Source organism: Convolutriloba macropyga, chromosome 1 (genome assembly GCF_964194025.1).
Source record: "Convolutriloba macropyga chromosome 1, txConMacr16.3, whole genome shotgun sequence".
Taxonomy (NCBI): Eukaryota; Metazoa; Xenacoelomorpha; order Acoela; family Convolutidae; genus Convolutriloba; species Convolutriloba macropyga.
The window spans coordinates 81,835,727-81,850,017 of NC_134468.1; the positions used below are offsets into that span (position 1 = coordinate 81,835,727).

The window sequence follows — 14,291 nt, forward strand, 5'->3', positions numbered from 1 at the left end:
GAGACAAATCCCGCTAAATTTTTTCCATTGCTCTCAGATATCTTTTTTGGTTGGTTTGTTGGTGCGCTGCTGTATTTCGCCGAGTTAAGTTTCTTTTATGTGCATCAGATGAGCTGGAAGTTCAACTGGAAGTTTGCACAAATCTTTTCAGCTTCCGATTAAAGAGATTTTTCAAGAAGCTATGCAACTCTGTTATTCAGGTTTTCCAGTAGATGTTTTATTTCCTTGATAGTTCCCTAAAGAGTCTTTCTTCTCAAGAATCAAATCTTGGCGCAACAGTTTTGTTGCTGGATTTGATCTGGCTTCCACTAACTTTAGAGTTTGAGGTGTTCCAGCAGGATCAACAAAGGCTTGCTACGTTTTTCTTGGGTTGCACTCAATGTCTGTTTCAAAGTTAAGGAATTAAGCTGCTTGAAATGTTGACTTTACGGTGCATGAGTATGCCATTCCGGGAAACTAGTTTTCGGTAGAAAACTTCTAAGGCGAAATGTTACAAACTGTTGACAGGCAAACACAACCTACCAAAAGAACTATGCTTTAATAAGCCATACCTAATTTTATCAAAACTTACTGAAATCGTACGGAACCTTAACCAAACGTTACTAAATTCTACCGAATTAAAACGGATACCACTACCTACCAAAACCAATAAACCCAATATAAACTTTTGAGTTTTTAAAACTATGAGAAACTCGTTTTCCGAAAGCAAAAACGTCTTTGAATTGTTGAAATAATAAAATCAGAGGTCGAAAGGAAAGGGAGATCTTAAGCCATTAAAGTTTGAATTGTGAGGGTATTTTTAAGCCGGTCCCGAAAAGCATCTCTTAAGCACCAGAAAAGGAAACACTGGGGAAAACTACTGGCGTATCCGCAGTTTCAAAGGAAGTAATAATAATGTAATTGAAGAAGTCCCTTATGATATCTTTATAGTGGGTTAGGTTATTGTGAGTTGACTCGGTTTGGGTGTGGTTGCGATCTGTCTTGAGTCTAAAATTTCCTTCTCTACTCTTATCACTTAAAAAATTGTCGGGAAAGTAATTCTAGCTGTCCATTTTCTCGCAATGGGCTTCAGAATGTTACGCTTCTTTCAAAATGGTTTCGATTGTTTTGAATATGGAATACTATAGTTAGTGATGTGTTAATGAGTTTTCGAGTGCCAACTTGTTTGAAATGGGCCGATTTTGACAATTTCAACTGTAACTGCGATTTTTCATGTCGGTATCTCAACGGGAAAAATCCGGAATATAAACCACAGGAGTTGCATAATAGAAGATCATCGATGACAAGAGTTTTAAGTCGTGATTCAAATATTCAACTGGTTTTTTGTTCTGTTATTTTCTCTTAATAGTGCGCTTAGTCTTTCCCTTCGTCGAGAGAACTAATTTGAGGTCAATGGGTTGCATCTGTATTGCAACTAAAAAAATACGAAGTTTCAATACAAGTATTCCAGTGCTCTCTCCATCATTTTTAACGATTGGAATTTTGATTTTTGATTGATGTCTTGAAGACAAATTTGGGTCTTTTCTACGGAAAATAATCAAAAGTGAACCGAATATAGTTCTATTACTCAATTTGAAGTTATTCAAGTGGTTAAAAATGTACTTTAAAGCCAATTTCTGAGCCTGTAGATGATTTTCACTTCACTGCTTGATGTTTGTTTTTTGTTTACTTTCTGGACGAGCTATTAATGAACCGCTTGCTCAGAGTTTGAGGATTTTGTTGTTTATACTCAAATTTTCAGCAGTTGATTTTCACGAATGCCGTAAAAAGTAACTTAACAGTATAGAGGACTATTGCTGCTCCTAGATCATGCCAAAGAGACACAAGTCTCGTCAGTTGGGCGGTTGCGGGTGTATATTAGAATAAACCTAACGCATGCTTCATAAAAATGGGGTTTTCGAAAGTATGTATTAAGTTGACATTTATGGTGACGTTTTTCAGCCTTTTGTGGATCATTTTTGTGATGATTGCAGGTGTTAGATTGTTTTCGGTAGTAAAATTCCTCTAATGATTTTTTAATGCTGGTGGTTTAGAAAGTTCCGGGCTCGAAAATTCAGAGGTCGGCACTGTGGAAAGTTTCTAAAACCAATGAGTGAAACCTGATTTGATGATAATTTCGCGTCAGTATGAACATTACTTACACTTTAAGCTATAAGCCGATGGGATTCTTTTCTTTTTTCGGGTTTTCAGTGGGATATTATATCCGGTTTGGACTAAAACAGGCAATATTGGATTTGTTTTGTTATGAAGATGCCTTGTTTATTTTTTAGAAAACAGAAGAAGTTATCGGACGAAAATTTGACTGCGGGACTTCACATAGACTGGCTGAAGAAACGGGAACACAAAACATGTAAGTTTTGGAGTAGTCGTCGTCATACTTTGATAGTTGTAACTGAGGTCTTATCTATTTGCAGTCGTTAATGAGTCCCAGTAACATCGACCGTTGTTCATGATAATGGAAAACTTTTTTAGGATCTATTCTGTTTCGACCCCCCCCCCCCCCCCGCCTGGGGGTCATAAAAAATTCACGCTTACTAAGCTGGGGGGGGGGGGGGGGCAGAATACATCCCTTTTTTAGATGTTGATAGAGGATTAACGTAATAGAAGCAATCATGTGATTCTAATGGTAAAGCTTAATTGCCGCCCGTCGAATAGTTGTACACCAAAGACCAAGAGCATAAAATTGGATATGGTCATAGGTTGCCGAGTCATTTTAAAAAATTATATGACTAGTCCAAAAGAGCTGAAAGCCGGTCGTAATACCCAAATGATGACTATGATTTTTAGGGGTATGGCTTGTATGCTTTATGATCCTGATATTCTCTATTGTCATTTTAAGTTAACTTTTTCAGCAAGAACCTCTTAAATACATGACTCTGTTTCAGTTAGACCTCTATTTGACCGCAGTGATTTGAAGAACAGAGACACTCGGGTTAGTTGTTTTTTTTCGTAAACTTCAACCATAGCTAAGATAGAAAAGAACACTAAATACGTCGAAATTAAGTCATGAAACAAACAGTTTCAGGCAGTGTATGAACTTTACATTTTAATCAGTATTACACAACGTAGTTGTTAGGTTTGGATCAAAATCGAAAACCATCATATGGTAGTTCATATCGTATTGACGTCCTAAGAGTGTACTATTTGGGTTTTAAATGATCCTGTTCTCTTCACAGATTGACTACTCATAACTCTAAACAGATTGGAGTTGAATGAGATGAAAATTAACGCAAACATCATGAATAATCTAAAAATAGACATGGACTTTATTCGTTTAAGAATCTTCTGATGTTTTGGAATTTAAAATTTTATTCTGAGTCGATTGATTTTATTCTGTTTTTTTTTTCAGGACAGAGAAACGCAGCGTGAAGAAAGACCGACTTCCGAAAAATTGAATGGTAAATCTCATTTTTATGCATATTTGTAAATAAATTCCAAACAAGAGGTACCGCATTCATTTTTTTAAAGTTTCGAGTATCTACTTCAATTGATGCGAAGAAATTATTTATAAAGCGCAGCGAAATAAAGGGTGAAAACTGATTTTTGCACATTACTTGGAGTTTTTTTGTCCTTAAGATGTTTCTGATTTCAATCACCTCATTTTGAAATCATTTTACTCGTTGTAGGAAAAATATTATGTTTCAGCAGAAAAAGACAGAAGTGACAGTGGTGGAAAGAAACAGGTTGTCAGAGTGAATCCTAAGTCCTTTAAGAAGTTCTTCGACGGTGGTGGTCGAGACTCGAATGAGAACTCTAGTAACAAGCCATCTGCCAAGGATCGTCTGGGCAATCAGAGTCGCAGTAAGCCACCCGAGGTTTGTATTTTACCGCTTGAACATTTTTAGTTACTCGAAATGGCTTTTTCAATCTTTCATACAAAATTATTTAATAGCGTGTCTTTTTATGCAATTTTTTTCGCTCTAATTTTAAAGGAGTGTGAGAAAACGGTGTTTGAACAAAAATTCGGTTTCTCGCTAGTGGTTTTCTTGTTCACATGCGGAAGTTTCACTTTGATGTTTAATAGCCGCCCTCGTCTTCTCAGCTGGCTATTATAGCGCTCCTATTTTTTTTACTTCGTCGAACTTTTTTTCGCTTTGACATTTTGCCGCTTTTTCGACATTTTGCGTGAAATCTTTTTGACTTCCGTAGGCTAGTTTCTCTCTTCTCTCATTCTGCTTAAAGTGCATTTGAAGATCAGTTGCTCAGCAAAGCAATTCAAAATGAACAGAGTCAGTATAAAAAATTGAAGTCAGAAATAGAAACGGGATAAACCCATAAAGCCCAATTTTAGATGCCCGCTATTTGAACTTGGATCCTATTAGTCTTAGTTACCATCTCTTATGCTTATTGGTATTGATAGTGGCCCCTGTAGCCTCTCTCTATGAAACAGAAGTATGTTCAACTGCGAAATGCCATCAAAATAAATCGGACTTAAAAAATGTTTTTCTACAAAAATCTTTTTTTTTCAATATCTTCTATTCTTTCAATCCCATTCATGATTATTGGAATCAACGGCGGCTATTTTCCGACAACCTGCCGGGTATGTTTACTGTTTTTTTTTCAATTTTTTGGATCAGATTCTTTTCTAAATGGTTTCCCCAATCCATTCATAGTTAATTCAAGGCTCAGTCTTGTTTGAAGAGAATTTCCAATTCTCGCTAGTGGGGTTTTTTGCTCACATATTGACGTTGACTTTTCTATCTTGTTGTTTTTCTATCTTGTTGTTTTTTATCTGATTTTTTTAGAAATGGCTTTCCCAATTCATTCATAGTCCTCTCTAGGTCTAGTTTTTTGTTAAGTCAATGAAAATTCTTTGAATTGTACGTAAGGACTTGCCCTGCTATGTTTTTACAATTCAAAGAATTTGAATTGTATTGGAGCGCTGTCTTTGTTTAAGATGTGTTCACACATTTTCGTGATTTTTGATGTAAAATTGGAGTAGTGATTCTTGCCGAAACAGGAAATTCAGCAAAAAAAGCGAGTGATTTTGCGCTGTGTAATTTGTTCGCTCTATTTTTTAACTAGAGTGAGAAAACAGTGTTTGAACAAAAGTTCGCTTTCTCGCTAGTGGTTTTTTGTTCACATGCGGCAATTTCACTTTGGTTTTTACTGTTTTTTCGATTTTGGATTGTATTTTTTTCTAAATAGTTTTTCCAATCCTTTCATATTGGTCATTCTAGGCCTAATTTTTTGTTAGAATTTAATTTACATTTCTTGCTAGTGGTTTTTTGTTCTCGCTAGCGGTATTTTGACTTTGATGTTCTGTTTTTTTTGTTTTTTTTATCTGATTTTTTTAGAAATGGTTTTCCCAATTCACTCATAGTCCGTTCTAGATCTATTTTTTTTGTTTAGTCAATGAAATTCCTTGAATTGTTGTTCAGAACTTGTCCTGCTATGCTTTTTTATTTCGTCAAGTTTGTTACGACCATATGACGTCACAACCTGTTCAATTGTGCTTTTTGTTCATTCATTCATTTCATTCAGCAATTTCAACTGGAGTGCGTGCGTGACATCATTTCCTTTCTCATAGTGGAACAAGTTTTTTGTTCATTCGCGTGTTTAAATTTTTGGTCGCACGTGACTTACCTCACTCTCAAAAAAAGACTTTCTGACTCTCTTCGATTTTTCTGATTTTAAATTCAACGAGATAAGGTCAATTGAATGTGTGTCACTCTAGATGAAGGTTATTTGAGAGCAGCTAATAGAGGCAGCAATAATTTATACAGATTCTTAATCAAAACATAGCATCTCATCCTTTAATGACAAGTGTATTTTTTGGTCTGTCTTTTTTTTTTACTGTTTATTCGGAAAGCAGATCGGCGAAGCTATCGCAGCTAATTTCTGGCAATCTGCCGGCTATGTTCCTGATATATTTTGATTAGAGAATTTTAGTATTAAGTTTCTTTTCAACCACCCTCCGGTGAAGGAAGTCTTTCTCCGACATCTTTTTTGGTGTTATGCACGGTTTGGTACAGTGTGGGAGGGATAGTGTCAGAATGACACGGTTATTTTAACCAGTTCATTGCAAAATATTGAAATGAAATTTATCACTTTGCTTTAACTGTCAGCTTAACCTGTCTTGTTTCAACCCCTCTGTTTCAAATATTTAAAAATATTTCCATTTATTAATAGCCGCCCTCATCTTCTCAGCCGGCTATTATAGCGCTCCTATTTTTTCTTTTTTTTACTTCATCGAATAAAAAAATGTTTCGCTTTACCTCATTTTGCCGCCTTTTCAACATTTTGCGTGAAATCTTTTTGACTTCTCTAGGCTAGTTTCTCTCTTCTCTCATTCTGCTAAAAGTGATTTTGAACATCAGTTGCTCAGCAAAGCAATTCAAAATGAACAGAGTCAGTATAAAAAAATTGAAGTCAGAAGTAGAAACGGGATAAACCCATAAAGCCCAATTTTAGATGCCCGCTAATTGAACGTCGTTCCTATAAGTCTTAGTTACCATCTCTAATGCTTATTGGTATTGATAGTAGCCCCTGTAGCCTCTCTCTAAAACAGAAGTACAACCACGAAATGCCATCAAAATAAATCGGACTTAAAAAAAGGTTTTTGCGCAAAAATCTTTTTTTTTCAATATCTTCTGTTATTTCAATCCCAATCATGCTTATTGGAATCAACGGCGGCTATTTTCCGGCAATCTGCCGGGTATGTTTAATAATTTCTTTTAAATAGGATTTTGCTGACCTTGTGTAATGCGAATTCGGTAATTTTGCTCATCAAGCTATCCCTTAATCAAATAACAAGTTAAACCATTCACACAAGATTGTCCAGATTTTCAAATGACATATTTGCAATGCAAGATAATACACTGCCAGATTTCAAACTTGCAAGATCGTGTTTCAAGCATCCTTTCATAACCCTTGTTAAAGTCGCTTTGAAATTCTGGATTGCATCTCGAACTATTTCGCAGTTCTCGATTCATGCCAGATTTTATCGTAGACTTCATCAGAGTAGACTATACGCGTAGCCTATACAACTATAGCAAAGCGATAGCTGAGGCTATAATGGCCTTCTCTTGTTTTTTTACAATTCAGAGAGTTTGAATTGTATTGGGGCGCTGTATTTTTTAAAGATCGGTTCGAACATTTTTAAGATTTTGGATGCCAAATTCGAGTGATGATTTTGGTCACGCCGCAACAGGAAGTGGAGCGAAAAAGCGAGTTGTTTTGCGGCGTGGATTTTTTTGAAGTAGAAAATGGGGTTTGAACATAAATTCACTTCCTCGCTAGTGGTTTTCTGTTCACATGCGGAATTTTGACATTTATATTTACTGTTTTTTCTATTTTTTGGATGTTCTTGTTTAAATGGTTTTCCTAGACCAATTATTGTCCATTCTAGGTCTAGTTCTTATTTGTCGTTGAAAATTCTTTGGATTGTATGCCAGGAAATGTCCTGTTATGTTTTTTCAATATCTGTTCACAAATTATCATGATTTTTCAAGTCAAATTGGAGTGATGATTTTCGTCACGCTAAAACAGGAAGTGGAGCAAAACAGCGAGTTGTTTTGTGGCATGAAATTTAAAGTAGAGTGATGGAGTGTTGTTTGACACGAAAATTCGCTGATGTCAAATGAGTGCGTTACTCTAACTGAGGGGTACTTAAGGCAGCTAATAGAATCAATAACGTGTTGAATATTTTAAAATACAACAGCTCAGCTTTTAAAAAAAATTTTTGGGTCTGTTTCTTCTACCTTTTTGAGACTGCAGATCTACGAAGCGGGGGGAGATATTTTCTGGCAATCTTGCAGCTATGTTTTTGGGCACTGTAATTGGTGAGACTAAGTCATAAATTAAGAAAATTTGACTCAAAAAATCTTGCTGAATAACAAGAACACTTCAAAAATTTGTTTTCTTTTTTATGTCACGCAAGTTTTGTCCTGTAGTAAGAATTTTTTCAATTCATTTGTCTTGACCATTTCGTACTTTGACAGATTTTAGTCAGACTAAGCAAGACTTTTTCTATTTAGTATTTACGCGACAAATCAAAGAATGAAATTAAATTTTTAATGTACTGAAAATCTGAAGTTTTTGTTTTTTCATTACCTCGCGCAAGTCGACTGCGTAATTTCATAATTCAATCAATTTTGAGTCAACTGGAGCAAGTAAGTTTCGAAGTCAACCAAGCATAAGTTGAGAAAATGGCGGCGATGTTGGCAAAAAATAATATTCTTTATTTGATTCTCAAATAATTTTTTTCTTGTTTCAAATTCCATTTATTTGAACAATTCGGCTAACCAGAGTCGTAATGAGCCGCTAATAACCGCTACTTAACTAGTGTACCTAACTGTGGTCACTGTCTTGAGCAATTGAGATAAAACATCTTAAACTTTGTTTTTATTATCTGATACATATAAAGGTCTCCTAGAAAGTTCATTGTTCATTAAATTCTCCTGCCTGTTGAAATGAAACCACCAGAACAGCGTAAACATCAAAGCCAGTTTAAGTCTGGAGCAATGATTCTGAGAAAGAAAAGCCTTTTTGTTCTTTCCTCAACTCAAGTGGTTGCCTTTCTTGTCATGTGTTTGGATGTACCTTTAAACAGGAATTCCATTGATTTATGCCAAAATGACACCTAGAATGATGGAGGGTTACAATGACGAAGGGTTTAATGTCTAGCATAAAATTGCACAAACAAAATTTCAAGAAAGATTTTGATTTCTGCTTTTCCGAATACTTGTAATTGGAGTTCATTTATTTCTTGCAAGAATATACTGCTAATATCTCCACTATTTAAATAATTCTGTTTACTGAGATTGTACGTGATTCTAAAGGTATGCGAAGCAGCAGTATCAATCAACAATATGGCTTTGGAAAACAAATCACCACATTGTTTTCTGTTCATTTCGTCTCAAATCTCTTATGTTTTGTCATTTCTGTGACCTTTCATTTAATTCAACTTTCAAATGAAATGTCTGAAATTGGTATGAGGTTTAGCGTAGGTGCACTTGGAATTGAATATAAAAAATATTTTAAATAACATCTTTCTAAAACTTTTTAAATTTCCATTTGTTTGCTCTAAAACTTCTTAAATTTCCATTTGTTTGCCTGTCGAATCAAATACTTTATGAATGAAAGACCCTAATTTTCACGCAAACGTTTTTGACCAAGAGGCCATTGAAATCACCAAGGGGACCGAGGGACAGTGCTATTCAGTTTTCTGGTTCTCTCTTTCTCGAGAATAATTGTCTTCTGTAGTTTTCTACTACATTATAGTAGCACTCTCATTTGGATACGGCTTCTGGCGAATCAAATCTGAGAAACTTATTATAGGGCGACATTTAAAAAAATCATTTAAGATTTTCAGGCGAAGAAAAATGTTTTGTCTTTTTCTTTAATTATTTGTAGTCTGTTCAAGTCGGTTCCCTTGTGAAATTTTTTTGTTTTGGTTTGATCCAAAATCTTTTGAACTACAAAAAGCAGAGAATGTTTGCAAACATTTTATTTTTTTTTTCAATTTTGTCTTTTGAATTCTTACGTTTTATAACGAAATCTTGGTTTTGTTTTGAAGCAAATTTGTAAATTCGAATATAATTATAGATTTATAGCTAAAGCAATTTTTCCAGCAATTATAATTGTAAAATTTATTTATTAAGGTAATATCGTCCTCACCCTCCAAACAACCCCCGCATCACTTCGAAAACAAAATTCTCCTTTTCTTTTCAATTTATAAAATCAGCTCTCATTTCCCAGCCTGCAGTAAAATTAATTTTTTAGCCTCTAAGGGCTAAAAAATTACGTCGCTCTTTTTCTACGATGTGTAAACAAAAAGTGTTGGAACAATAAAAATTTCAAGAAAAATATCTGTTTTTGGGCACACATCTTAGTAGAATCTATTTTCTAACAAGAAACGTCTCGTGGTTAAGGAAACTGAAATTACAAAACGCGTAATTTTCGCTGATGTGGAAATAATGCTGGTAATGATTTTGTTCGGCCGGCTCTTTCTTCGGCAATTTTTTATCCACCAAAATCAAGTATTTTATTGCAAAGCATTATTTCAGCTCTGTAGAATTTATTCTAGGATTTAATTTAAAGCAATAATTGATTTCCGACGAGATTGTTGTAAAAATTGGCCTGGCCTTGAAGGTAAAATTTTACTTTTTAAATAAAGTATTGTTTTCCTAGGAAGAACTGGAGAAGACGGAGCCTATCAATGCATCAGCTGAAATTACACCCAATTTGGACCCAAAATTTGTGCCATCGGGAGGGAGATATTTTCTAGTGAGTTATCTCTCGATTAGATGCAAAATTTTTTCGTGTTGACTAATAGCAACGAAACGTTCAGTGTCTGATCCAAACGATTTACTAGTGCTCTACTAGCGCCCAAGAAAATTATTAGACTTATATAATATGCTATGTCTATTATAGACTTTTATAAAATTTCGGTGGAACGCGTAAAAGCAAGAAATGCTGAAATGGAAGATATCATGAATTGAATTTATGAATTGAATTAATGCATTATTGAATTTATTTATCAGTTATCAACTGATTAGTTTAAATACGTGGCAGTCATTTTTTATTTGAATGCGGTGCTCAAATCTTTTCACCATGGGGTTTTTGTTTTAGCACGATGACCGAGAAAATTTTGATTACTTCGGTCGGAGACGGAGTTTTATTTCACCGAGAAACGACAGAAGAGGTTTCGTTCCTCGAAATGGAAACAATGCCGGCTTCAGACAGGGACAAAACCCACGATTCAATAGGTGGGCGTGAAATTTTTGCTTTTTGTTGCGACCCCCACTTTAGCGGGGAGGGAGGAACTATATACTCATAATTCTAGAATGTTCTTTCGCTCGCCTGAGTGATTGTCGACTTTTCGACAAGCCAAGCAGGAGAAACTGGTAAAGGAGGAGAGCATGAAGTCAATGTGTACCTCTCTTAGAGTAGTAGTAAGTGTACGGTTCAACAAAGATGCTGAAGAACGGTTGAGGTGGTAGAAAATAATGGTGGAGTAAAATTATAGGAGGTTCCGCTGCTTCTATCTAGAGGTAACGCTTACGCTCACAAAATATTATCGACCCTAAATTGACAGGAAAAGCAGCCCGGATGTTTGGAAGCATGACAAGTTTGGGAAGGAATCGAACGATGAAGAGGAGGAGGGAGAGAACGGAGTGGAGGCGGAGGAGCAATTTTCACACGATCCTCAGCCGCCTGATCCCATGGAACGAAAGTTTGACAGCAGACGCCTTGAGGGTGGTCGTCCGCAGAGATCCCAGGGGCAGTACAGGAGTAGAGATGGTAAAATATCCTGTCGTATGTGTAATAATTTTTTACAAACCTTTCAGTAAAACGAAAAATGGGAGACGTCTTGATAAGATTGTTATTAATAGCCGCCCTCATCTTCTCAGCCGGCTATTATAGCGCTCCTATTTTTTTTTTACAATTCAAAGAATTTGAATTGTATTGGGGCGCTGTCTTTTTTTTAAGATCTGTTCACACATTTTCATGATTTTTGAAGTCAAATTGGAGTAGTGATTTTGGTCACGCCGAAACAGGAAATGGAGCGAAAAGCGAGTGATTTTGCGGCGTGAATTTTTTTCGCTCTAATTTTAAAGTAGAGTGAGAAAACGGTGTTTGAACAAAAATTCGGTTTCTCGCTAGTGGTTTTTTGTTCACATGCGGCAATTTCATTCTGATTTTTACTGTTTTTTTTTTCAATTTTTTGGATCGGATTTTTTCTAAATGGTTTTCCCAATTCATTCACAGCTCATTTTAGGCCTAGTTTTTTGTTTGAATTAAATTTTCATTTCTCGCTAGTGGTTTTTTTGTTCACATGCGGCATTTTGACATTGATTTTCTGTTTTTTTCTTATTTTTTTGATCTTATTTTTTTAAAAACGGTTTTCCCAAGTCACTCATAGTCCATTCTAGGTCTAGTTTTTCTGTTTAGTCAATGAAAATTCTTTGAATTGTACGTCAGGACTTGTCCTGCTATGTTTTTTTACTTCGTCGAATAAAAAAATGTTTCGATTTACCTCATTTTGCCGCTTTTTCAACATTTTGCGTGAAATCTTTTTGACTTCTCTAGGCTAGTTTCTCTCTTCTCTCATTCTGCTAAAAGTGATTTTGAACATCAGTTGCTCAGCAAAGCAATTCAAAATGAACAGAGTCAGTATAAAAAATTGAAGTCAGAAATAGAAACGGGATAAACCCATAAAACCCAATTTTAGATGCCCGCTATTTGAACGTCGTTCCTATAAGTCTTAGTTACCATCTCTTATGCTTATTGGTATTGATAGTAGCCCCTGTAGCCTCTCTCTAAGAAACAGAAGTATGTTCAACTACGAAATGCCATCAAAATAAATCGGACTTGAAAAAATGTTTTTGTACAAAAATCTTTTTTTTTCAGTATCGTCTGTTATTTCAATCCCAATCATGCTTATTGGAATCAACGGCGGCTATTTTCCGGCAATCTGCCGGGTATGTTTAGATTCTTGGTTAGAAAATGTCGAGGCTAGAAAGGGCACGAAACTGTATGGTTGGTGTATGTCTCATGAAATAGGTATTTTATCAAGCTGTAATCGAGATATGTCAATATTTGTCATCAAAATTGCGTTTAATAAGAGCTTGTCAAATCATCCCATGTTTTGACAAGAAAATCTAGACGTTATGTCTGGGCAAGAAATGCCAATGTAAAATTTCATGTCACTGAGCAATCCCGTCAGATCCCGAAAGTCTCGTGAATTCTATGGTCCTGATTTTACTCCAGAATTACTGATTTTTTAACTTCTCAATTTTATCATAGTTCACAGTTTAGTTTGATCTCCACCGACATCTGAGTTTTAGTCACAGTGAGTTGGCGGTAGAGACAGTAGTCCAGATTTTTATGAAAATCTGTGGCTTTAGTTAACCTCTCATTCTGTTCCTTATTTCAGACTCTCGAAGAGATGAGGTGTCTCAAAACCAGGAATCATACTCTGGACAATTTCCATTCTACGCTCAAGTGCAAGATGAAGACACTGAAAAACGACCAACCCGGCAGCAACATAGCAGGAGTCCACCACTCAGACCTCGAGAAGGACGTCGAGAACTGCCAGCATCGTACCAGAAAAGCAAAAGGAGTCCTAGTCCTCCTAGACGCCAAGCATTTCGAAGAAGCAGATCACGCAGTTTTGGTAGGCGCCGAGGTTCTTGGCGCGGTAGACCTTCAGGTGGTAGGAGGTACTCGCCTGGCAGCAAGAACAATCGGAGGCTTCCGTCCCCAAGACGTAGAAGAAGCAAATCATCCAATAAATCACGTTCTACCAGTGCTGAAGATCGAGTGGAGAAGCGTAACTTGAGCCCCGTTGTAAGAAAGCCCAAATCTCCATCGCCGGATCGAAAGTCGAAGTCCCCGAATCGAAAACCGAAATCGTCTGAGACGAAGACGCTGGAAAGGAAGAATTCACCGGGTAAAAATCACAAGTCACCGGAACGTAAACAGAAGTCCCCTGAAAGAAAGCAAAAATCACCAGAACAGAAAGTTGAGTTGCCGAGTCGTAAATCTAAGTCGAAAAGTCCTGTACGGAAACGAGAGGCAAGGCGGAGAAGTTCCTCTAGCAGCAGCAGCTCAAGTAGTTCAAGCTCCGGATCGAGTAATCATAATCGACCCAGTTCAAGTCCGAACAAGCCGCCAGTGGCACAGAAAGAAAAGCCAGTTGAGGCTGAAAAAAGTAAAATCGAAAGCAATGTATCCAAAGTCGAGGAGCCGAATGTGAAACCTAAAGCAAAAGTAACAACTTACGTGAATGAAGATGATTTAATTGAACAAAGCAAAGCAACGTTGGCTGCTGTTGACCAGAGTGGTACAAGCAAAGCATTGGGCAATTTAGACATTGATCTTTTGAACAAACTAACTCAGAACGCATAAATCAGAAGTATTTTACAACAGGATTAAAATATCTGAAAAACAGTGTTTAATCAGCTAAATATTATTTTAAAGATTGCATTGATGTTGTTTTTCATTTGTTTCAAATTAATAATTCTGCCTGCCATTGGAAGTTGAAAAAATTCATCCAAAATTTTTTGATTTTCATAGTTTTTAATTGCTCTCAAACGAAGTTTGTAGCAATTTTATTAGTCCTGTCGGTCTTTTTTATGCGATTTTTCGCTTGACCGATTTTTAGTCCTCAAAAACGGGATAAACAGGGAGCGCCCAGCGAGCATTAAGTGCTCTTAGAGCCTTTCAGCTCAAACTGTTTTGGAGACTTATACTTATGGTGTAAATGGCGTTTCTTAGAGGTTGAAGACAACCCCACAGTTGACCCCCCCCCCTATTACGCCAACCCCTCACCGCGCTGTTCC

At 36.2% G+C, this 14,291-nt stretch overlaps 1 protein-coding gene across 3 annotated transcripts in view; it reads left to right on the forward strand.

The window, feature by feature from the left end:
• The window catches only part of LOC142343209 (uncharacterized), a 41,168-nt gene extending 27,146 nt beyond the window's left edge, over positions 1-14,022 (forward strand). The window contains exons 7-14 of one of the 3 annotated variants that reach the window (XM_075394956.1): positions 2,271-2,350; positions 2,886-2,932; positions 3,350-3,398; positions 3,646-3,815; positions 10,135-10,230; positions 10,576-10,712; positions 11,042-11,262; positions 12,884-14,022. In XM_075394956.1, coding sequence (XP_075251071.1) covers positions 2,271-2,350; positions 2,886-2,932; positions 3,350-3,398; positions 3,646-3,815; positions 10,135-10,230; positions 10,576-10,712; positions 11,042-11,262; positions 12,884-13,857 — 1,774 coding nt within the window. In that variant the 3' untranslated portion in view covers positions 13,858-14,022. The remainder of the gene's footprint in view (positions 1-2,270; positions 2,351-2,885; positions 2,933-3,349; positions 3,399-3,645; positions 3,816-10,134; positions 10,231-10,575; positions 10,713-11,041; positions 11,263-12,883) is intronic. The other 2 variants (XM_075394976.1, XM_075394967.1) reach the window with 2 other exon arrangements.
• The last annotated feature ends 269 nt before the right edge of the window (positions 14,023-14,291 follow it).